The 23,639-nt window shown below is 40.6% G+C and overlaps 1 protein-coding gene across 12 annotated transcripts in view; it reads left to right on the top strand.

Moving 5' to 3' along the window:
- The first annotated feature begins 2,678 nt into the window (after positions 1-2,678).
- WDR20 (WD repeat domain 20) overlaps positions 2,679-23,639 on the top strand; it is a 45,831-nt gene continuing 24,870 nt past the window's right edge. For 6 of the 12 annotated variants that reach the window (XM_053979555.1, XM_053979567.1, XM_053979556.1 and 3 more), the window contains exon 1: positions 2,681-2,987. In XM_053979555.1, coding sequence (XP_053835530.1) covers positions 2,739-2,987 — 249 coding nt within the window. In that variant the 5' untranslated portion in view covers positions 2,681-2,738. Of the gene's footprint in view, positions 2,988-23,639 lie in introns of all 12 variants that reach the window. The other 6 variants (XM_053979558.1, XM_053979563.1, XM_053979564.1 and 3 more) reach the window with 2 other exon arrangements.

The following is a 23,639-nucleotide window of genomic DNA, read 5'->3' as shown; positions in this document are numbered from 1 at the left end:
CATCAGTGACAGATTGCCTGTTGTGGTTTCAGTACAATTTGCATTCCACACAGTCCCTCTACCAAAGTTGCCTGCTTTCTCCTTCAGAGTGATCCATCCTGTGTTGTCAGTGGGTAATGAATAAGACATACTGAGTATGCCTGCTTGGAGCAATACTTTTTTTTTCAATTTTGTTGTTGATACATCCTTATCTGTTTTGAGTATTACTACTTAGAGATCCTTGCTGTTCCTGCTCTTCTTTGGTAATTCTTTGGTGAAAGAAAATATTCTGTCTCTCTGGAAGTCCATTAATGAAATTTCTTTATGAAACAATCACTTTTAACATGATTTAAAAAAAAATGCAGGGCTGCTTACCTACTTTATGTGCTTTTAGGAGGTCATCAATACCATCTGGCAGGACTGGCTGATAAGCTGACAAAATCTATTGGTCATTATTGATTGGCTTTATCTTAAGAATTTCAAGCAAGTCTTCTATACTTGGCCTTTTAGAAGTCTAATCATCTGTACTTGTTCAGATATTCACCCAGATACATACTCTGTTCTGGAGATCCTTGGCTGTTTCAGGTCTCTTAGCTATCTTTTACTAATATTTTGATGGTCAGCAGCAAGACAGTATTCAGCTAAAAACAAAATCTCTTTGAACTAAATTGACTTGAAACTAAATCCCTTTAACCCCCTGCAGTCTGGAAGACTGAGTGGACCTCTTCAGCTGAGCTGATGTAATGGAAGGAAGGAAGGTCCTGCTGTCCATTCCCTTAAGCAGACAGTGTTTTTCATTTAACCATATTCATTTCACATTTGCAAGGAGTTTAGTTGTCAATCCATTTACCTTTCAGAAATGGCTCCTCATGAGGTCAGGAGAGCACTGTGGCTGGTACAGGAAGGAGTAGCAGCAGATAGTCACAGTGCAGAAAGAAGAGAGCAGGACAATGCTTTTGGTAGCGGTCACATTAGAGCCACACAGCCACAGCAGAAAACAATACCTTGAAAGTGTGGTTTTTTATTATAGCATAAGGTATTCTAATTCTGTGCTGCTTATCTCCCCCTGGTCGAACACAACTCCTTCCTTATTTTGGCTTCAGCAGTTCTGTGGTCAGTTGAATCAACCTGGTTGCTGATCAACACTTTGCTTACCTGAGAACTCATAATTTCTGTGTGTGTGTTAACTTTGAGGTGGATCTGACTCACCCTTTGGTTGCATGATTACTAGAACTGATGCAAGGCAGGTAATGGAAATACCTGTAGAGGAGGGGCCAAAACCTTTTTTCCCAGCTGGAGATCAGTCTTAGATCAGTTTGAGTCAGTCATGAGGCTGAAGTCAGATAAACTCTTAAAGCTGAAACTGCTGTCAGAAAAAACAGTCCTGCCTCCCTGCCCAGTGAATACAATCCTTCCCAATCCTGTGCCACATCCATCTGATATTGATCTGGTTCACCATGCAACACAGCTGGCAGTATGGCTGCAGGATGATCAGAACAATGAGGTGAGCGATTTGATAACCAGTCTTTCAGGTTCACACCTCAGGCCAACTCCCAGGCCTGGCCCCGCCTGCAGCAGGTTGGAGGCTGGTGCAGAGCTGGAGGGATGGAGGTACCATCTCCATCAGGGGCACCCTGAGCTTGGCATGAAGTGTCAAAGTACAGCTGCACACCTGGATTTGCTGTCCCTAAACTCAGGCTCTCACAGCAAGAACCTCACCAGGCTTCCAGGCACTGGCAAGTACTCTGTGGGCAAAGCTGGCCAGGGCCATGGCAAATGAGCCAATGGAGATTGGCCAGGGCTGTGATGTGAGCGGGAGCTCCCACCTGGGAGCCATTGCCCCAAACCAGCGCTGCACATGGACACCTCCTGGCTCTGATCTGGCACTTCCAGCAGCGGGGAATCACTTCACCCCATGCTGTGCTGGCACTGATGCTCAGGTCCAGGTGGCAGGTCCCTTTGGGCACACAAAACCCCTGCTCATGACCCACTCCCCACCCTCATTCCCATCCCCTAGAGCAGCTGCCCCGTGGAGCCACCATGCTGGGTGACCCTGCTGAGGCCACATCTGCAGTGCTGTGTCCAGTTCTGGGCTCTGCAGCACAAGACAGACGTGGAGCTCCTGGACTGGGCCCAGTGGAGCTTATTAAAGGACTGGAGCATCTCTCTTATGAAGAAAGGCTGATGGAGCTGGGCCTGTCCTGCGTTGAAAAAAGCTGACTGAGTGGGGACCTCATCAACGTGTATGAATATCTAAAGGAGGGGTATCAGAGGATGGAGCCAGGCTCTTCTCGGTGGTGCCACGGGCAGAAACTGATGCACAGAAGCTCCACACGAACGTAGGGAAGAATTTGTTTACTGTGCACACTCTGGAACAGGCTGCCCGGAGAGGGTGTGGAGTCCCGCTCACTGGAGACATCCAGGAGCGCTCCGGACGCAGGCCTGCTCTGCGGGATGACCCTGCCGGGCAGGAGGCCGGGCACGCTGTCCCTCCCGCACGGCGTCCCCCGCGCTCCCCCCGGCCTGACCCCTCGGGCGCGCCGCGACTCCCGCCCCAGGCCCCGCCCCGCCTCCAAGCTCCGCCCCTCTCCACGCCCTCCGGGCGCGCGGGCCCGGCGCGCGCGCAGTCGCGCGGTAAACAGGCCCCGCCGGCCCCGCCTCCTCGCGTCGCCCCCGCGCGCAGGGGCCGCGCGCGCGCCGGCGGCTGCGCAGTGTCGGCACATCCGGGCACTGGGGCAGGATGAGCGCTCCTTTCCAAGATGGCGGCGGAGGGAGGTGGGAAGGAGATGAACGAGATTAAGACCCAGTTCACCACCCGGGAGGGGCTGTACAAGCTGCTGAGCCACTCGGAGTACAGCCGGCCTAACCGCGTGCCCTTCAACTCGCAGGGCTCCAACCCCGTCCGCGTCTCCTTCGTCAACGTCAACGACCAGAGCGGCAACGGGGACCGGCTCTGCTTCAATGTGGGCCGGGAGCTCTACTTCTACATCTACAAGGGGGTCCGCAAGGTACCGGGGCTCCCCCGCCGGGATGGGGCGGGGAGTGGCGGGGGCTCCGCGCCGCCCGCCCGCCGGGTTGCGGGAGCCGCGGGGCCGCGCCGGGGGCGGGGGACCGAGGCCGGGCTGCCCCTCCCTCGCTGTCCCCCCTCCCCGCCGCCGTGGGGCCCGGCTCCTCGGCTCCGGCCGATCTCCCGGTTAACCGGCTAGCGGCTGGGGAGGGGGAGAGCAGGCCTGGGGCGAGGGCGGTGTCAGGGCATCGGCGCCGGGTCGGTGCTCGGGGCTGCTCCAGATACGGTGTCACCGGCGGGAGTTGTGTGTGTGGGCCCTGTGCAGGGATTCTGCGGTCCCTTGGGCGCTCCTTGTGCGGGAATGAGGCTTGGCTTTCCCTCCCTGGGCCTCCTTCACCTGCTGCTTCAGGTCAGAATTTGCTGGACACGCTAATGCCTGTTGTGATTATGGTGGTGTCAAATCCCTGCTTCCAGGATCTTCCTAGCTTTGGCTGCATGGCTAAAGCATTCGGTGCAGTTTTAGGCCTTTTGTTATGACTTAGGAGTGTGGGTTGGTTTTAGAATTGTTTCTAAATGGGAGTGGTGCAGTGAGATGAGTCTTAAATATCAGATAATTGACAGAAAGTTGCTTTTGCAGGATAGAAAGATTGATGTACTTGAGAGAGAGACTCCTTGCTTGTCATTATTGGATGCAGGACAGTGCATGCATTTGATCTCTCAGGTCACCATATTTATGAACAAACCCTTGATTTTACAGGATTGAGAGAACAATTCAGAATTTGCCGTGCTAGGTGAACACACGTCACTCCTAATAGATATAAACACAGATATAATGAATGTCAGCTTTCTGTTTTGTTTCAAATAGTGGGTGTTTGTTATTTTACATGCTTGGGTCTCAGCTGCCATCATGTGATCACCTTGAAATCTTCCTGCTTTTAGCTCACCATTCAGCATGGGATGAGGGCACAGAGAGCTAGAGACTCACATGAGGCTGTGCAGGAAGCTTGTGGATGAGCAAGGGATTATACCTGAATCTGCTGTGTCCCAGGGGAGTGCCCCCAGCACTCCTCCTTTCTATAAAATGTCGGCAGCAGCAGGAGTTTAAAGTCTATGTGGTTGTTTGTTGACTGTGACCTTACAGATCTGATATGTCTTGTATAATTATATGTGAAAGTGTGTCTGTGTATTTAGTTTCACCTTTTAATGAATTTTAATAATCTAGGTATGTTTCAAATAATTCTTGGACAATGGCTTCTTTAAGCATATAATGAGTATTTAGTATCAAACAGTATTCCCTACTTACAACCAGTTGCTATCTTTACAAGGTATCCTGTGGAGCAGTATCTCTGAAAATCTACATCCTAAATTGTTGCCGTGTTTGGGTCCTGCTATGTTTGTTTTTTCCATGCAAAGTAGCTGCAGAGTTCTCTCAGCTCACAGAGCAGGCCTTTATGTAGTTTAGTAATAGTACATGTGATTCTTGCAAGTTCTCTTAGTCATCTCTTGCCACACTTCTGACAAATAAAAATCTAAAGGCTGCAACTTCGTTGACAATAAGGAATGGAATAATTATATCGAATTACAAAAGTCTTCTTGAGCTGGGTATTTGGCTGTTTGGTATTTGGATTTTTTAGATGCTAAAAGCTACTGGTATGATATACAGTAACTGAGAAACTTGAGTTTGTGAACTTGTGAGCTCTGAGGCATTTATACCTGTGACAGTGTGAAATATTTTTTTCTCTGAATAGAGTAAAACATACACATTGTTAGGACAGAATTAATCTCAATGACCTTTTACAGTATTAACTATGTAAAGCAATACTGTATATTCTACATGTATAGTACTTCAGTAAAGTGAACCTAAAGGAAGAGCTGAAATAGATTGACTCACTCTAAGGAAAATGCTTTAAATGAGAATGGGAAGATGGTCTGGCTTAAATCTGCAATACTTGCTGCTTTGGAATTTATTTTGGAACTTCAGTTGGAAGTAACTGTTTTGTCTGTGTATGAAAGTGAATCAGGAACAGGCTGACAGCCCGTCAACTGATCATGTGAACTTTTCAGAATCAAAAGTTCTATCTTGTGGCTGTCATAAAAGGGAGAGAGCTGTTGTTACTTAAATGGACAAGATGCAATTCTGCCTTAAACTGGGCAGACGATCACATTCTGTATTCCTTCCTGTTCCTGGGATCAGGATGGGGGGAGAGGGATTTGATCTGTTTAAGACCAACCTATTTGTGCTCCTTGGCATAATGCAGGTGCTGATAACTTCAGTTTTACCTGTTAGTTCGTAATTATTTATGTATCCCTTAAAAATTTTCCCTGATTACTTTAAGATCATGATTTTCATTCTGGCTAAGTCATATTGGAGTATTGAGTTGAATTTAATGGTGCTGTGCTGTGTGAATATATCAACTGTGATTTTGTCTTTTTATTTTTTTCTTGTTTTTCCCTTTTTTTTTTTAAAGATTATTTTAATACTTCTTTTCTTGATAGGAAAATGTTATATTTTTCCTAAAATGAATGAAAGAACCACGAGGACTGTATTTTAATAGCTGTGTCTGTTGGGTACTGAGATAATTCAGTAATCCGTTGCAGATCAGTACACATTAAGGAAAAGTAACACTTAAGCCATGAGTGACACCTAAAAATAAATAACCTAATATTGAGTCAAAGATACCCCTTGGAAGGATATTTCTTGACATCAGTAATGCTAATCTTTCTTCTTTTAGTTTCCCTTAAATCCTAAATGCTTTGTGTCTGCTATATCTGGTTTGTAAGTCACCTTTTTACATGAACTGCTGATGTGTGTGTTGTCTTAGGAGATTTAACTTACATAAAGAAAAATGTTTCCAGGTAACCTTGATCCTTCCAAGGCACTTGGTGGAGAAGTTAGATCTGGCATCCAGGACAGTGGTGTGGAGATTGCCTGTACTCCAATACTAATGGTTTGGTAGAGAGACAAGAGTTTTGGACAGCATTTGAAGCTGTCTCTAGAGACTTTTCAAGGCAAAAAGGTACTTTCTCCTGACTTCATTCTTCACCTCTTTAAGAAGGAAACTGAGTTTTTACTATTTAATAAAAAACCAAAAAATATTGTAAAAAAACTGATTTTTTAAAATCATGAAACATTGCAGCTCTCTTTGTGTTTATAAAGCAATGCAGACTTCCAGAAAACTCTTGTTTTCTGATTTGGATCCACTAAAAAATAAAAGACATGGACCTGTAGTTTAATAAGAAGTTAAACTGTGACGGAATGAGATGTGGTTGGTTTACTTAGATAAGTATGTAATTGTTCTTAACTGCACTGAGTGTCAATGGACTTTCCCTTTCAGTCCTCCTTTACTTTGGCTTTAAAGTTAGATGTGTGCAGTGATCTCTTATTAACCAGAAGGGGTAAATTTTCATGAACTCAACTGATCTAGTGACAGCTGTAAATGATGGACTGGCAGAATAGGATCCTCTTGGCAGTGTGCTCCTATCTCCTTGTCTTTGGCAGTGCTCAGCCTCTGGTTGAGCTTGTTCAGCTTGCTAAACCAGCAGCAAAAAGTACTTGCAGTTTTTCTGGGCAGATTTCCTCTTGCTTTGGTGAGTTGAACGGTGTCATCTTGGGGTTGATTAGTAAGTACACTGCACTTGGAGTACAGTGACAGCAAGGAAGGGGTTGGAGGGGCACTACCCCCTTCAGTGGCCTGGACTGTCTGCTTGGATCCACTGCCTTGGAGGTCCCTCCTGAGTCAAGCCTCTGCTTCAGCCTTAAGTCAGTTTTGGAATGATCTGTTCCTGAGGGATTGTTAACTTGATTTAACTCTTTAATTAAGAGAGTTACAGGTGTTAAAGGAAGCTTTTCCTGTTATTTTAAGCATTTCCCTCTTCATGGAGTGAGATTATGATGTAATAACTCAAAAATTGTTCAAATTATGATGCTCTGATGCTCTTGGTGGGTTGCTTTTTCTTACAGCCCCTAATCAGGAGTGAGGGCTGTTACTTGATTTTTGTTTATAAGACAGTCTTGAAGGACTTAAATATGGTTTATAGGTAGCTTTGCAAAATGATTTATTAGTTGATTCATTAGGCTGGAAAAGAAGAGTGCTATATCATCTTCCTTGCTTTAGGAATGACTGACAAGGCAAGGCTTTCCAGACTGCTGCTGGAAGTCTTTTTCCCTTCCTACTAGAAAGCTTGTGCATTTTACCTACAGAAGTTGTGTGTGTGATGATGTGTTACTCTCTATATGTTGTAAAAGTTTCTGGGCAGATTAATCTGCAGCTGTCATTGCAATACAAGTACATATTAGCAATAGTGTTGCATGGTGCACAGTCTTAATTTTTACGTAATATATCAGCAAGTTATGAAATTTGAATGTATAGTTTAGCGTATTACAGGACAGAAAACCTTTTGCATTTTAGTTAAATTCTGACTCTTTGGTAATGTGTGGCAGACTTTCTTAACATTGGTAGTTTCATTTTTTGAAATCACCTTGTTGCAAAAAGAGGCTTCGCCTTCAGTTTGATTTTTTTCTTGCAGCAGTCTAAAGCAGCAGTCTGTTAATAACTTTGGAATATTACAGTATGTTGCAGTAGTGTTGGAATAGAAACATACATAGGTGATAAGCACAGGTTGCTGGAGCCATGGAGGACAGAATTTGTTGACTGTCTTTTTAGGCTTTCATTGAGCAAGTGTCTTGGAAATTATATTTGTACTAGGATGAAAATCATCTCATATCTCAACTTCTTTTATTGAGAGTTGGCATACTGGTAGTCCCTGCTTATCAGTAAAAAGTCTGATGTATAGGATTCCTTCCTTTGCAGTTCTCAAAGTTAATTTTTTTCTGTCTGGCTTGATTTGTTGTGCAGTTGAGGAGTGTTATCCTTGGTGGTGACTTTCATTCTATAGACTGCTCACCTGGGAACTTGTTGCAATGGCAGAATGGTAATGGGTGACATTTGTCACAAGCTTAATATATTGAGAAGAGCAGTGTGAGGCAGTTCTAGTTTGGAAGCTGGGATGTGTGGAGAAAACCATCACGTTTTCTCGAGATGTGGTGGGAATGTGAATTTATATTACTGTATACTTTTACTGATCACTGAGCTGTGTCAGGCCTCTGAAAACGATGTGCATTTTAAAAGCATATATGAGCCATAAAAATGCTGAGGTTTGTAAGGATCTTGGAAGATACAGTAGGTCTAAAGGAGAGGGAGGTATACCTACACCTTAGTGACTGGTTCTTGCTGTAACGAGAATTCCACCAGTAACGTTTTTTGGTGTTCTCTTTCTTCTTCCTCCGATATCTGACTAAAGGGAAAAAAGAGAGAGCAAACCAGGCTGAATGCAGTTTAGTGTGGACAGAAAGGACAGATGACTGTTGCCTTTGGCTTTTGCATATTTAAAAACTTGTGAATTTGTCCACTCAATTTTCCTAAGGTAAATAAATCCAGCTCTTTAAACCATTCTTCTCAGATCATGAGTTCCAAATGTTTCATTGTTCTCCTCTGTTGGCTTCTGTTGTCTTTTATTAGTGGTACTTAAACTAGACCTAGACCCAGTGCTTGCAGTGTGACTTCAGTACAGAGCAAGGGAGAATTGTTGCTTGCTGGGTCTGTCTTCTAATATTCTTGCTAACATATTGAATAGTGTTGACATTTTTGAGTCCTGCTTATAGTGATGACTCACTTGGATTGTTTCTTATCATATTGCTGCTTTTCTCCATTTTTATCCATGCCTTGATTTTGTGGATGTTTATAAATGCCATGTAGCATTTTCATTGAATTTTGTTCTGTTACGATTATTAGAGTGGTTTTATTTGCAGTTCTGTGCTGCATAATGCAGCACAGAAATCCTTCCAGTCTTGGTGTTACTCACAAATTTGATTTGTACTCTCATCTATTAATGATAATCTCTCATAGAACTTAAAATCCATGTGTTGGATTTGCTGCTGCTGTTTCACATTTCTCAGGTGTGTTGGATGTGACTCTATTCTGTCCCTCGTTAAAAGGGTGTTGTAGATTTCTTTTTTCAAGAAATCCCTTAATTTCTTGCTGAGTTTTTTTTTTCCTTCTCTTTGTGTTGGATAATAGTTGTTATATTGGGACTGGACTAGCCAGTCTCATGGAGGTATTGTGGCTAGATCAGTAAAACTTTACCTCTTGATCCGTGGTTGTGAAGGTATTTGAGAGCCTCTTGGAAATTTTTTTCAGGCGTTTAATGGGTGGATATACTTACCACTCGGAGTTTTGTGATGTAGATAGGTACTATCTTTACTAATTCCAGCTGGGCTGTACTAGGCATTGGCAGACGTGTTACAAAATACTCCTGTAGCCTTCCCTGAAGGGTAGAATTTGTAGTAATGCCAACAAAACTGCTGAAGGAAACCGTGAAGAGTTAATGTAGATTACAGATGTGTAGGTAGCTTTCAGTGTTTAATTTTGTATATGAGGTTTATACAGAGCAACTAGGACTGGCTAGAGTAAGATAAAAAGGCTAACAAGCTGCTTTAAAATGACAGTTACATTGTTAAGTGTTTCTTGCTCTGGAGGAAGATGAAATATCTACGGTTGACAGAGCTTGCAAGATGATTTTTATGTAGGAAGTGGTATTAGTCTGTAGTACCTTTTCTTGTTCTAGTCTGTGCTTGAAGCCCATATCACAACTGTTTGACTTGAGTGAGCTCTTGCACTGTGCTGGCTGAAGGATTGCTCTCTGAGGTAAGAGTTCATTTGTCTGTGACTGCTTGTTTGGCTGGCATGTTTGACAGTGAATGCTGGGCTATGCTGGCCAAGCTCCCACGTTGGGATGCAGTATTTTATAGGCAGTGAGTTTTTGTGTGTGTCTTTTGGTTGGTTTTTTTTTTGCCACAGCAGTTATAATTTGGAGGTTTTTGTTTTGTATTGAAGTGCATTTGTGGTAATATTGCACTTACTTGAATTCAGTTGGGGAAATTAATTTAGCGTAAAGCCAAAAATTGTGGCACTTATTCTTTGCAGACTGACAAAATTGTAGTCATAATGCTTCACAGATGCAAAGAGGGGTCATTTGTAACAAACACCTCTGTGCCTGTAGGAAGTTTTATGGGGCAGCTTCGTCAGACTATTTATAAAAGTGTTGTGCTATGTGCTTAAATGACAAGGAGTTTGCATTATACATTGATATCTGTGAGTCTGCAAAACAGTTAAATAGGTAACTGTTAATAGTTAAAATGTACATTGAAGGTGCCTCAAACTCTAATTAAAGGCTGCCCAGACCCACCTCTGAGAGGACTGCCAGCCATAATTGTTGTTTGACATTCTAGAATCAAATTTAATGCCCTAGTTTGACGTATTATTGCAGTTTCCTGGCTAAAGAGACCCATCTGAATTACTTTTTTGTGAAGGATGTGTACCGAAAGGCCACTTGCTATCCAGTTGTCATAACTATGAGTTGACACACTTGGACAAATTATTATTTGAAAGTGGTACCATTTAGTGCAAAATAGTGCCTAATATTTCCATTATCTGTCCTCTTAGAAGGCTTAAGGAAAAGAAACAGTAATATTAAATGAGCTATACTTTAAATAATAATATTTGCTTGTGTCCTTCTGGGAAATAGAGTATTTTTCCTTCCTTACCTCACTCCACTTTTGGGCCCAAGTGAATAGACAGCCCATTTTTTAGCATCTACTTCCCACCCATTTCTTGCCCCTTGTAACTGAAAGCAGCTGCTGTTGCCTGTTTGGCTGCTGAGCAGCTGTTGGTGCAGTGGGTGCAGCCCCCTGGTCTTTGTGGGCAGGACCACCAGCTGCTGCAATTGAAACCTTTCCAGTGGCAGTGTTGTAACTTGCATTGGGATTTTTCGTGCATTATTCAGTCCAGCTGTTCATAATGGAATGATAGATCTCTAATAGATACTTTCTGCAAATTGATTTCAGTTTTGGTTTACCAGATATATCCGTTCTTTAATTTCATGAGTTAATCATAATGTTTACATGTGGCTGTAAGGGTAAAAAAAATATTTATTATTTCTTACTACTACTTTTTAACTCCATGTGGGATTGGAAGGTGACTGTATTAAGAAGCTGTTGGTTTAGTAGTGTATAATTTTTGTACAACTAGAGATTGTGAAGCGCTATGTCAGACAAAATACTAGTCTAAGCAAGAAATTTACCTTAGGAGTATGCTGGTGTAGGGAGAAAACATTGCGTGTTATGAACAAACTTCATTATCCCCAGTTTCCTAGTAATAAAAAAATATTATTTAGCAGGAGTTTTAGATATATTTTTTCAGGGAAGTGATATCATGTAAAAGTTGGAGAGGACTCAAGTTTATGGTTTTAATTCTCCCTTTCAGCTAAAGAAAGGGGGAGCAATGACAACAGGAGAGAGGATGGATACCAACATACATTGAACTGTGTGTTAAAAAACCACAAGTCTGGTGAAAGAAACTATTTGAACAATGCCTTAAGGACACTTCAGCCTTCCCAGGGCTACAGGGATAACTCTGTGAATCTGAGTAACATGAATATCTCCTTTTTCTAACTTAAAAATGTAACCATAACAAATACAGAATCCTAAAAGTTGTAGTCTCATCCTATTTTAACTGTGGCAGTTTATTTCTAAGGATTTTTGGGTATGGTTCTTTTAAGACTTCTAGAAAGGTTTTGTGCAGGTTTTCTTGATATTTGAGGTGGATATTGGAGCATGACTGAGATAAATGTTTGAAGCTATCATTGGAATGAAATTTTGGCACAAGTTGTAAAGGATTACTTTTGTTGTCTTGATTTTTCTGGTTTTCTATTGGTAACGGTCAGTACTATAGAAAAATAATTTTAAGTCATGTTTTTTAAGTCACGTTACTAAGATTTAAATTATAGTCTAGGTGTTTGGATTTGCATATTTTAGTGGTTTGAATGGAAAATACTGTCTCTTAACATCAACTTAATACTGTATTGTGAAGCCATAGGTGAAGGCTTAGTGTGCATTTTTCTTCAGATTTTTTTCCTTTCCTACAGAATAGCAAACAGTTTGATTTCATTTTCAGAATTCATTTTTAAATGAAAGTATTTCTAAAGGTTACTTTTCTTCAGTGTTTTTAGTAAGAGAGTGGGCCAGAGACCTTCGATAGCTACCTGTTTGCACTTAAGGTGACAAGAGGGTCTGTCTTTAAAATAATAATTTATGAGGGCAGGAATAGTTGCATGATTAGGCAATATCACTTTTGAAATTTGATACCATCTACTGCCAAATGCTGTATTTCTTACCTGTTTTGCAGCCCATTTTGCATTTTGTGTCAGTTTGAATTACTACTTTACTGTCCATAAATAACTAAATAATAGCTTTTTTTAAAATGTGCCAGTTCAGTTTGATATATTGATCCAGGAGGTTTATTCCCAAAGGAGAATTTCAGAAATACAGGGTGCAGCTTGTAAAAGTGAAATGCTTGCATTGACTAGAGAGTTATTGCTATTTAATAGCATGACTGTATACCTCAACAGGTGACTTCAAGAAATGTCTTGCTGCTACTTCAGTGGGAACTTATGTTCCCTTCCCTCTAAAGGCAACTGTCCAGTTACATTCACATCAGTTTAACACAGGGGATGGCCTCTCCTGCCTTCAGCAGTGGAACTGTGGTCGGTCCCTTGTACAGAGTAACTTCTGTCTGTGTGTCATGAGCTATTTGCTAATACCTTCAGAGTTTAAAGTTCCAGGTGATGTTTCTGACCTTAACAGCATTGGCAGAATAGCTTCTGTGCCAATTAAGTGACTGTTCAAGTGTAGTTCTGTGTTTTAGCCAAAATGCTGCCTCTGTAAATTCTCTAGTTGGAACTGGGATAGTTAAGCGTGGGCACATGTTAGCACTTCTAAATCAGAAGGATGGGGCAAACAACTGTTCTAAAGAACTCAAATAAATGCCCAGGTTAAGATGCCTTTAGTGGTGCACAAGGTGATCCATACTTCTAATTTTTAGAGTGACAAAGTACTGGTTACCAATGAGCTACTGCAGCAGTCCAGTGGCAGCTTGCTCAGTGCTCTGTGTGCTGCACTCTGACGTCTCTGTTCCCTGTGAGCAATGAGTAACACCTTGTACTGGCTTGGTGTGGCCAGGCTCTGGGGGCTTCTGTTGGAAGCTGCTGTGAGAAGCCCAGGATGGACCTGCTGCTGGCCAAGGCTGAGCCCATCAGGAATGGTAGTAACACCTCTGTGATAATATATTTCAGGAGAGAAAAGTTACTGTGCGGATGTATTTGCAGCCAGAGAAGAGCAGGGTGAGAACATATGAGAGGATCAGCTCTGCAGACACCAAGGTCACTGCAGAAGGAGGGGCAGGAGGTGCTCCAGGTGTCAGAGCTGAGATTCCCCTATGGCCCGTGGTGAGACAGGCTGTGCACCTGCAGCCCATGGAAGCCCACAGGGATGCAGGGATCCACCTGCAGGAGGCCCAGGCTGCTGCAAGTTCCTGGCAGGGACCTGTGGACCCATGAAGGGAGGAGCCCATGTGGAGCAGGTCAGGTAGGACTTGGGACTCCTGCTGGAGTAGGCTGTGCCTGAAGGACTCAGATAGGAAAGGTTCATGGAGAACTCTGTCCTGTAGGAGGGACCCCACGCTGGAGCAGGGGAAGGACTCCTCTCTCAGAGCAGTGGCAGGAACAACGTGTGATAAACTGACCACAACCCCTGTTCCCTGTCTCCCTGCGCTGCTGGGGAGGAGGTAGAGCTAGGAAGAAGGGAGGAGTTGGGAGAAGGTAGTTTTAAGGTTTGTTTTTACTTCGCATTATCCTGCTCTGATTTTCTTAGTAATAAATTCAGTTAATTTCCCCAAGTCAAGTCTGTTTTGCCAGTAATAGGTGAATGATCTTTTCCAGTCCTTAGCTCGTGAACCTTTAGTTATATTGTTTTCTCCTCTGTCCAGTTGGGAGTGATTGGGCATCTTTGGTGGGTTTTGGCATCCAGCCAGGGTCAACTCACCACACACCTTCTGCAAAAACATGTTGGACTGGCATTGATCTGGTTCATCTGTGTACTGTGATTTGTTAGTCCTGATCAACTGATGGAAAGAAACATTGTGTGTACATAACAGAGAGTCAAAGGGGAATGCTGGTAGGATCAGGGCCTGGAGAAGCCCAGTCTTAGGAGCCTAGAAACAGCTTGTACTGTGCTTTCTCTTCACTCATCTGGGAACTCTTTCTTCATTTCTATCTCCCCTGGTTAGAAGGTATCTTGCAGCTGTGGCACTTGCAGTGCAAGTTGATATAAAGGAGAGTTTGGATTTGGACAGCGTGCGAGCATCAGGGTGGTTAAAGGTACGATTATTTTTGACAGCAGAGATCCCTAGTGTGCCTGGTGTTAGTATGCCCATATCAGTGGGTGGGATGATTTAATAGCTGGGCTGTGTTGGGGGTGTCCTTACAGTCTCCTGGGAGGACATTTGTGCCTGACATGTGGGCACTCATGGGCAGCACTATGTCTCTGAGGTCTCTCGGTGACAATAGACAGTCTGATCACTCCCTCCTACACTTAAGACAAAAATCAGCCTGAGGAAAGAGACACTGTTGTGTGACCATTTGGTATCTGGAATACTTTTAGCCCTTTGATGGTAATTTTTAAAGAAAATTATTAACAGCAGGCAAAAGGTTGTGGGTTTTTTCCACACAATATCTATACCAGTGAAACTGCCAACACTTATTATTACTTAAAATATCTTAATACTTTGCTTACTTTAAAATAAATATTTTTATTGAGAAAGCTAGTGCCTGAATTTGGAACATACTGCCTTTTGTTCTAAAAATTCTGAAGGAGGATTCTGCTATTCAGACTGGATGATATCCTAGAACTTGTACACATGGGGTTGTGGGAAATCAGAGTTCACTGTATTTGTTTTAGGGATTTGGTCCTTAATACTTGGTTGCTAGTAGCTGTGTTTGTTTTGCAACACTTTTCATCTTATTGGACTGGCTTGTAATGAAATGTCTTCAGCCCCAGAAGGAAGATTCATCGCGAATTAACAACTGCAGGACCATAATTAGAGCAAATATGTTATTTCATCTGTCTGTTACTGTACATGACCACAAAAAGCATAAACCAATGGGCCTCATCCTGGTTTTGGAGCACAGGTTATACATTTGTGCAGTATTTTATTTGCGTAACTTCTGTGGGACTCTTCTGGTGCTCTTAGGATAAGAGCCAGCTCCATCTTAGTTTTAGAACTAAAGTAATTAGGGCTTTGTTCTAGTAATGCTTAACATGCTGCAAGGTGATGGAATTATTGAATTATTGATAAAAACTCTGTATCAAAAATGTCCAGCATTCCTGTAGGGCTTGCAAAACCCAACAGTAGCCAGAAGAGACATAATCTGGAGTTGCTGGACAGACGTGACAGTGTTCCATTTGACTTCTATTGAGCTTTGTAATGAAAAATTATAAATTGATTAGCAATTAACTGCTACAGTGAAGTAAGTTTCTATAGCAACAGGGCAGTGCAGGGTACAATTATTCAAACTGCTTTCCTTACCAGATAATTTTTTCTTCCAAGCACTGAGTTTACACTGTTGGACTAAAACATTGTTTTATTATAGCAATGGATAATCCTCAGCTTTTGCTGCTCTTGCCTTTTAATTTTTTTTTCCTTCATAAAGAAATAACTTTTCCTCTTATGAGCTGAAAAAGAAATGGAAGAAACTTTTTGAGATAGATAGCAGTGTGGTAGACTGGTAGAAACTCAACCTGCTACTATTTGCCTGTATGTTATTAGTATAATGAATGGAGTTATATCAAATATATTGTTGTGCAATATGAATTTCGATTTCACTTCTGCCTGTTGACAAGTCTACATGAAACTAAATCTGGTCTAATTTAATAATAATGGTGATCATATAATAGCTTGCAAATTCCAAGTAAATCAATTTAGATAAGTTGTAATGCTGATTCCCTGAATCAGCCAGATGGCTTTTTTTTTATTATTTGTTCTTTTTGTGTTTAAAGTCTCTATATTTGTTTTTTGGTTTCAATACTTCTGAATACCTTTAAAGAGAGAAATATTCTACTTTAATCTTCACTCTTAAAATCAGAAAACATTAGGGTTTTGTCAAGGCACTGCAAGGTGTTTGGGGTTTTTTGCCATAGAACACACTCCTGAAACCAACTTTTAAGTGTTACTGTATTTTGATCTTTTTAAAGTTAGAGGAGATGAAATTTTAACAACTTAAGTGATGGAGCTACAGCAGTCTTGTTTTTTTAACAGGACACTTAGTTTTGTGTTAAGTATTTTAAATACGCCTCAGGTATCTGATTTCGTGAAACAAAAAACAAAAGCAGTTTTTGCTTTTGTCAGTCAGCCTCACTGTTTGCTGTTGATTGGTATTGCACCAGTGCATTTTTCCAGTCTTGTAACAAAACCATGCCATTGTTTTAGAAAAGAAAAAAATAGGATTCAAAGGTAAAGTGAAAGTAATGGCTTTGAATGTGACTGACTAGAACACTGGTCCAACAGGTCAGGTAACTTTTGTGTGTGTGGTGGGGAGGAGGTGATCAACTCAGATGATGATGCCATTAAGTCATGCAAGGTTTCCAGTTTGTTCCATGTTTTGGGTGCCATCTAAAAGCAGTCTGCCAGCTCTAATAAGTGTTGCCTTTAACAGGTACGATTTTTTAACCAGTTTTGCTTGCAGTGCTGGGCCAATTTAAACAATTTCCCATTAAAAGTAACTTACTAAGCGTTTAATAAATATTGCAACTGAGTGTGTGAACTGAATGTGAACAGCTGCTGAATTGTGCCAGAATTCACAATTGTGTGGTTTTACTTGGAATCCATTTGGTATTTACATACCTATTTTCCTTATTTTAATTTATTTTGTACATCTAGTACATGTATTCTTATCTCTGTTAAGCTCATCTGAATTATGCCTCACTCAGTGTTAAAAACAGGTGAGAAAGACTGATTATAAGTGTAGGCAACAGTGTGACTAGACTGTAGGAGGAAATAAAGGGATCCACTGGAGAATAAGGAGCAAGAAGGAGATCAGAAAGGTAACTATTACTTTTTTACTTTAGAGCTCTGAATCTTTACAAGGTACTAAATTGTAACTATTGAGAAATTAATTATAGTTAACTAAGCATAAATATTAAGTGAGACTTGCAGAACTTCATTATGAAGCATAGTTAAGCAAAGAGATAATTGTTACAGTACACTTCATTTTCTCAGTTCCTCAAAAGTGAATGTTTACTTCAATGCCTTCCAGCCTTTACAGAAGGTGATGCATTCTTTACATAGCTTGTGACAGTTCATAAGTAGTATTCCATCATGAACTTTATTTAGTGCCTGTGAATATTTGGAATACTCTGTGCTATTCTGAAATCAGTTGCTTTTTAATTCACTCTATTTCTAACAGTGAAAATTTTTGTTAAAAACCTTCTGACTGCCTTTGGCCGAGTGACAGGCAGGTATTTTTGCGAGGCTTATCCTGGATTGTATTCAGATAGAGAAAAACATGCAGGAGTGCTATTCAAAACATACCCCACCACAACAACAGCACCAAATCCCCTTTCAATTTTAGCTTTTGAAATTCTTACATTGTAGACTTCTGTGTTAGGGATTCTTTTTTGTTTTGCTGAAAGTAAAATGTCTCCCTGTGGTGGGAAAACATTAATGTATAATGTGTATATATAACCAGCTTTATTTGAAGTTCAGGTCCTCAGCCTTTGTAGCGTAACACTTTGGCAGTAAAGGAGAGTTGTAACTTACTAAGTTCATGTCCTTGAATGAAGCGGAAATTCAGGTCCATATATTAGATACTAAAAATGAGGGAATTTTAGAACTCGGAAATTCTGTTACAAGATGGTGAGATAATTAAAAGCTAAGTTCTTTATATCTGAGACAACCATTAGGAAGAGACCTTCAAGTTGAGTTCTTCTAGGAGTGGTTTTGGAAATAATTTAATTGGTGACATTGATACAGAGAAGCAAGAGCACGTACATGGTGCTCATAATAACTTTGGGACTTATCACTGTTCATAATCAGAGTTACTTAATAAGGAGAAACAAGCTGATATCACAACCATAAATGAAGTGAACATTCATTGAAGAAATCCATAGGGAATTTTTGCTTCAGCAATAAAACTTTGAAAAGATGATACACAAAGTGTAGTGTTGATTACAGGCTGAGCCAGCTTGTGATACAGCTGTTGAAGGCTGGAAGACATAAATGCAATTCAAAGATGTATAAAATGAGGTTACAATAGAAATAAAGAATGTCTTTAGTCACATTGTACTAGGCCTTGAGAAGATGGCTTTAATATTGTATGAAATTCTGGTTGCTTGTGTTGAAGGTGATTTTTAACTCCTGCTACTAAAGAGGATGGTGTCTAATGTAAAGCTGGAGAAAGAGGTGTGTAATTTTAATTTTCTGAGCAAAATAATAAGTCACTAAATATTGTTTTTGTCACACTAGAAGAAGAGAGACAAGATGGGAGAGAATAAATAATACAAAACCTTCCTTGGATGTATGAGACATTACTAGCTCTTCCACAAATCCCAATCATGGAAAATTTACTATTAATTTAGAAGTATCCTGCGTTTTGACCAGCCCTGCTGTGTAAGCAATTACTAATAGTTGAACTGCAGAATGAAAATACTGTGACCCTAAGGGAAGTACAGAATAGGTTTTAACAAGAGCAGAATGTTTCCCCCAGAAGCTTCTTAGGGCTGAGCCTGATGAACAGAGTGAGGGCAATTTATTTTTAGTGAGACAAATCCAACTCTTTGTGTGGTACCCAGTGAGGCCACCTTACTGGCTTTCAGATCAGGAGAGGAAAGAACTGTAAGATACTGAGGAGCTGGAGGCAGTAATGTTCAATGAAAAAATGGATGCACAGCTCACTTGGCAGATAATCATGGAAAGAGCAGGAGATTTTCAGTGGTAAATAAATGGATGCTAGAGTATCTCAGTAGTTTTGTGGAGAAACTGTAGGAGGGGATTTTGTATTTTGTGTATTTTTGGAGGTGGTTTTCTGTATTCTGAGTCTCCATTTATGCAACAGGCACGAAGGTCAGAACTATTTCATCCTGTCTTAAACCATGAGCAGAGTAAAGGATGAGATTTTAACTGGTGACCAGCCAGCTTTTTTTTTAGTATCATATGGTGTAGTGAGACTGAAAAATATGAGCAGTAAGCCTGTTTTCTCAGGTTTCCCTAATCTGTTTACTTACTTTTATATAAAATTTTACTGTGCTGAGGTATTTGGCAGGTTTTGTAGGAATTGGAAAAGATTCTGTGTGCTTAAAACAGATGTTTTCTCATGATCCTGTGTTTGAGAGAAATGTTTGAAGAAAGATTTGAAATTAAATGGAAACTAAAAGAAGCAAGCAGCTGTGCTTTGGCTTTGCCCTGTTAGTTTTAATCCTCGAACTTCAAGTTAGCCAGTTACCTGGCCCCTCTTGCCCTGGAACAGAACAGTTTTCCACCAGGGGAACAAGCTTTAATGCAGGAAACAGTCTAATTCAAATGTACTCCTGGAGAAAATTCTCCTTTCTGACATGAATGCAAACTCTTCTTTCAGAGGGGAGAAGATAGTGTCAGATAGAGACTGCTGTTCTAATGTAGCTCTTTATAAATTGAGTATACTCCTTTCCTCACATCTGAGTGCATCCTCTTCATCTGGTAGCTTTTTACATACACTTTGGCAAACACATTTCCCTACTCCCTGCCATTTTAAACAACAGCAAAAATCCTTTGAGGTTTGTGATACAAGGTGGTTCTCCAGTGTGAGAATGGCTTCTTCACTCTTTGGAGTGCTTAAGGATGTTAATGTATCTTGATCAATATGCAATGCTAAACAGTTAAACGGAATTTCAAGTAGAGGCTCAGGCTGCTTGGTTACCATGGCAAACACAGTAGGAAATACATGCCAAAGTTTGGAAACTAAGATACACAAAAGAAAACTTGTAAACTGAAATAATCACTTTGGAGAGCAAATATACTTGTTTATAATTTATTAGAGTCTGTTTCCCAAGGAATACAGTTTTAAAATCCTATTTTATTAAGCAGATCTTAATTGCCAGTCCAGAGTTTTGCACAAAGGAGGCAATATTCACAAGCAGGGAAGAGTGAGATTCTTTGTTGGCTTGCCCTCTAACTGTAAGGGCATTGAGTGAATAGAGTAGCCTCTTGGAGACAGAGGAATTGAATTACTTAAGTACTGTAATCAAGGTTGGCATATTTTCAGTGTGCAATGTCTTGTTTCACAGATGACTCAGTTTTGTCTCTAAAATTTGTCTGTGTTAGTGATTATATGTATGTTAGATAGATCACATATGTGTGATATCTCTGTGTATTTAATGGTTTGTCTATGTTCCTCATTGCATATATATCCTTTAATTACTTATGTATATTAAAGATCTTGCCATATTTAATTCACTTTCCCACAGTTGTTTGTCTTAAGGCTTGCTACCTGTAACCAAGGTCTTTATGTGAGTATTTTAATGGGGTGATTTTCAGTTTGATAAGTTCCCTGTGTAATCAGCTTACTGTGAACACAGTATTTGATATTATAGTCCTGTCAGGATGTTGTGGCAAAATCTGATCCTTTTGCATGTGACTTGCTGTACAGTTTTCCATAGGTATGGTCACATGCAAATCATGAAGTTATTTTTCTCTTTCTGAATGTAAATTAGTATGTATATTTTCATGTATCTTCTCTAAAGTCTTATCCCCCAAAAGGAAACTGATGCACAGAAAGACAATCTGTGGCTTGAGGGAGAAGCTACTTTTAAAGACTTCCTGAAGATCGAGGTTAGAGCTGGCATTGGGCACTATGATCATGAGCACCTACCCTAACATGTGACTCTACCTCATCACTTTATGCATTGCATAACATGGATTGGAGATTATGGTAGGCAGTTGGAGGCTCAGGGAAAGCAGTTTAGGTTATTACTGAGAAACTGTGATGTATTTGCCTCTGTCTTCATAACACATGGTCTCTTGGGAAGGGAGGCTCGCTGTCAGTATAACTGGGAAGTAGTGTTACTGGAACATGAAATGTTGGAGGTGATGGAACAGTTTATGAAATGGTGTTCAGGAGTTCTTGTTGTGAACAGTAACTGTTATATTGAATTACAGGTTAGTCTGCTTTTTGCTGACCTCTTTAAAAAGGACTTACTGAACACTTTTTAATTAAAACAAAAGTGGAATGTGAAAGCATCTAGAAGATTATACTAGGGCTTTACTTAAAGGAAAGTAAGTGTTTGGAGGCCACAGGAAGAGAAGAATTGTGCCACTGATTAGCCACAGTAAATAAAATGTTTCATCCCACTAAGTTTAACATATGGTAATTTATAGTTACGTGGTGTATCTGTAACTTCAGGAAAAAAAGTAAAAGGAGAAGAGCAGCAGAAGTTGAAGATGGACTGATTTGACTGACTAACTGTCAAGAGGCAGCTGTAATAAACTTGGGAGATGCAGTTAGGGTACTTGAGTGAGCAGCAGTATGTGTTCCCACTAATCTCTGGGTGGCAAACAGTGGAGGAAAATACTCGAGTTAGTTTGGCGCTACTACACAAAAGGAGTGGGTTGATATTGGTGATTGCCTTAAGTGATTAGTACTTGATTTCTAATAAATATTTATTTCTTTAAGAAATGGAATGGAGAAGAATATTAGAAAAAAGAATTGATTAAATCATACAGCATTGTATAAATCAGTAGGTCTATATCTTCTTATAGGTCTATAAAAATGTATTATTACAGAGATACTCAGAGAAGTGGTGAAAATTGTGATATCTGAAAACTTTTGTGTAAATACTGAGGACAGGACTGCTTACTCTAGTAATCAATATAAGTGCTGTGTATATGAGGAATAATAGACATCATTGTCTCTGCTTGGGAACAAGATGGTGTTCAGTAAAATCAGAGGGGAACAAAATTCAGAAATTACACTTTTCCACATATTAACTCATCAGGGTACCTTGCTTCTGTAATATAAGTGAATAATGAGCAGGAAATGGGAGTTAAAATCTGGCAATTTTTTCAATTCCATACAGTAGTTAATGCAAAAAAAAAAAAAAGTCCTGTAAGCGTTATTAAACTTCAATATTTGCAATATAAATGGCTTCATGAAAGAAATTTTGGATGGACAATAATCCATTAATATAGCTGACTTCATGAGTTAACTTCTGGAACATATATCTTCCCACTGTTTAAGAAATGGTACTGGAGTAAAAAGTCCTGGCAAAAAAAAGTCCACTTTGGAGTCCATGATTATGAAGTATGTCTGTGCTATGACTTGTTAAATCAGTGTCTTAATTGTTAAGCCAATGAGGGGGAGACCAGTGTAAAAATGTGACCTGTCACCCATGGTTTATAAATACCCCGAGAGATCATTATTTTGAACTTAAAACTGCACAGTGAGATATCTTTCTTACATATGTCCTTAAAAAGAGCTGAGTAGGGGGAGAAGAGGAGGAAGGTGTCTGCATCACATGCACAATATACGTGATTCTGAATCAGGGTTCTGCTGGAGAGGTTTTTATCCAGCAAGCTGAGTTACAGTAGAGCCAAAGTTCTGCAGACCAGGCACTGGGAAGAGACAATAATGCTGATATCAGAGCTTCTTCTCCCTTCTTCCTAATAAAACAAAGGCAAGTAATTGCTTAAACCAAAATAGAACATCTAATTCAGTTCATGTCTGTTGGGAATGTGTGATACAGTGACTTTATTCAGAGTTGTTTAATTAGCCTGTTTACAGATTTAGTGTGACCAAATGCATAACACTGGAATCATAGTCTCAATTTTTATCTGAGTTGATCATGTCATTAACTGGTATCCACGATGAGGAGAACTTTGCAAAAGGAACTGTGGAATACCTTTTGTTAGTTCTTCTTCAGCATGGGTTTCTGAGGGATTGTTTAGAGGGTGAGAGAAGTTAAAGCTCATGTATTCTTTCTATCTCATAGTAAAGCAGTGTTGTGCAAAGTGTGTAATTCAAGTCCTTTTAGTGAGCAAAGGGAGCAGGTTTTCTTCTGCAGGTGTAATAAAAAATTTACTTGGTTAAATATGGAGAAACAAACACCTTTTGAAAAGTTACAGTGTCCTGTCGCTTGCCTGAAGCTTTAGTGGTGTGATTATAGTGCAGCTGAAGATGCTGGAGTTGCTTGAAGTGCTTCTGGTCAACTCTGGAGTGGGCAGGCTGTTGGGTTTCTTTTGGAGATGCTAAGCTCTCAGACCTCATCAGGACTGACCAGGACGTGCTCTGGAGAGCTGTGTCACGGTCAGTTCATTAGAGCAATTTGGGTCTGACCTGGCTCTTTGGACAGCACTGTCACAAGTTGTGTGTTTTGGTCTTCCACTCTAAAGAAGCAAGTTTTCAGCATGGGTGGAAGTTGAACCAAGTGAGTAACACCTTGAATTGAAGATACTTTCAGTTTCTAAAGGAACAATTTCAGGGACTTCAGACCTCTTGGGTTATGACAGGTGGAGGCAGCAGCAGCATTCTGTGCTCAGAAGACAGAGGGATTTTTGTGTGGAGGGGTTCAAAACCTTGTTTCAACTTCCCTTAGCCTCCTTGGCCTGCAGTAGTTCAAGTGTGTTAATATTCCTGTACTGTTTTAGTGGCATTTGTTCAGTCTTATAAATAAAGAGTAAGTTGATGCTGTATACACCTGTGAAGTGAATGGGGTCTTGCAAACAATTTTTTTTTA

Source organism: Vidua macroura, chromosome 6, assembly GCF_024509145.1.
Source record: "Vidua macroura isolate BioBank_ID:100142 chromosome 6, ASM2450914v1, whole genome shotgun sequence".
NCBI classification, from domain to species: domain Eukaryota; kingdom Metazoa; phylum Chordata; class Aves; order Passeriformes; family Viduidae; genus Vidua; species Vidua macroura.
Note: the sequence above shows the minus strand (reverse complement) of the source record. Positions and strands in the feature narration are given on the sequence as shown.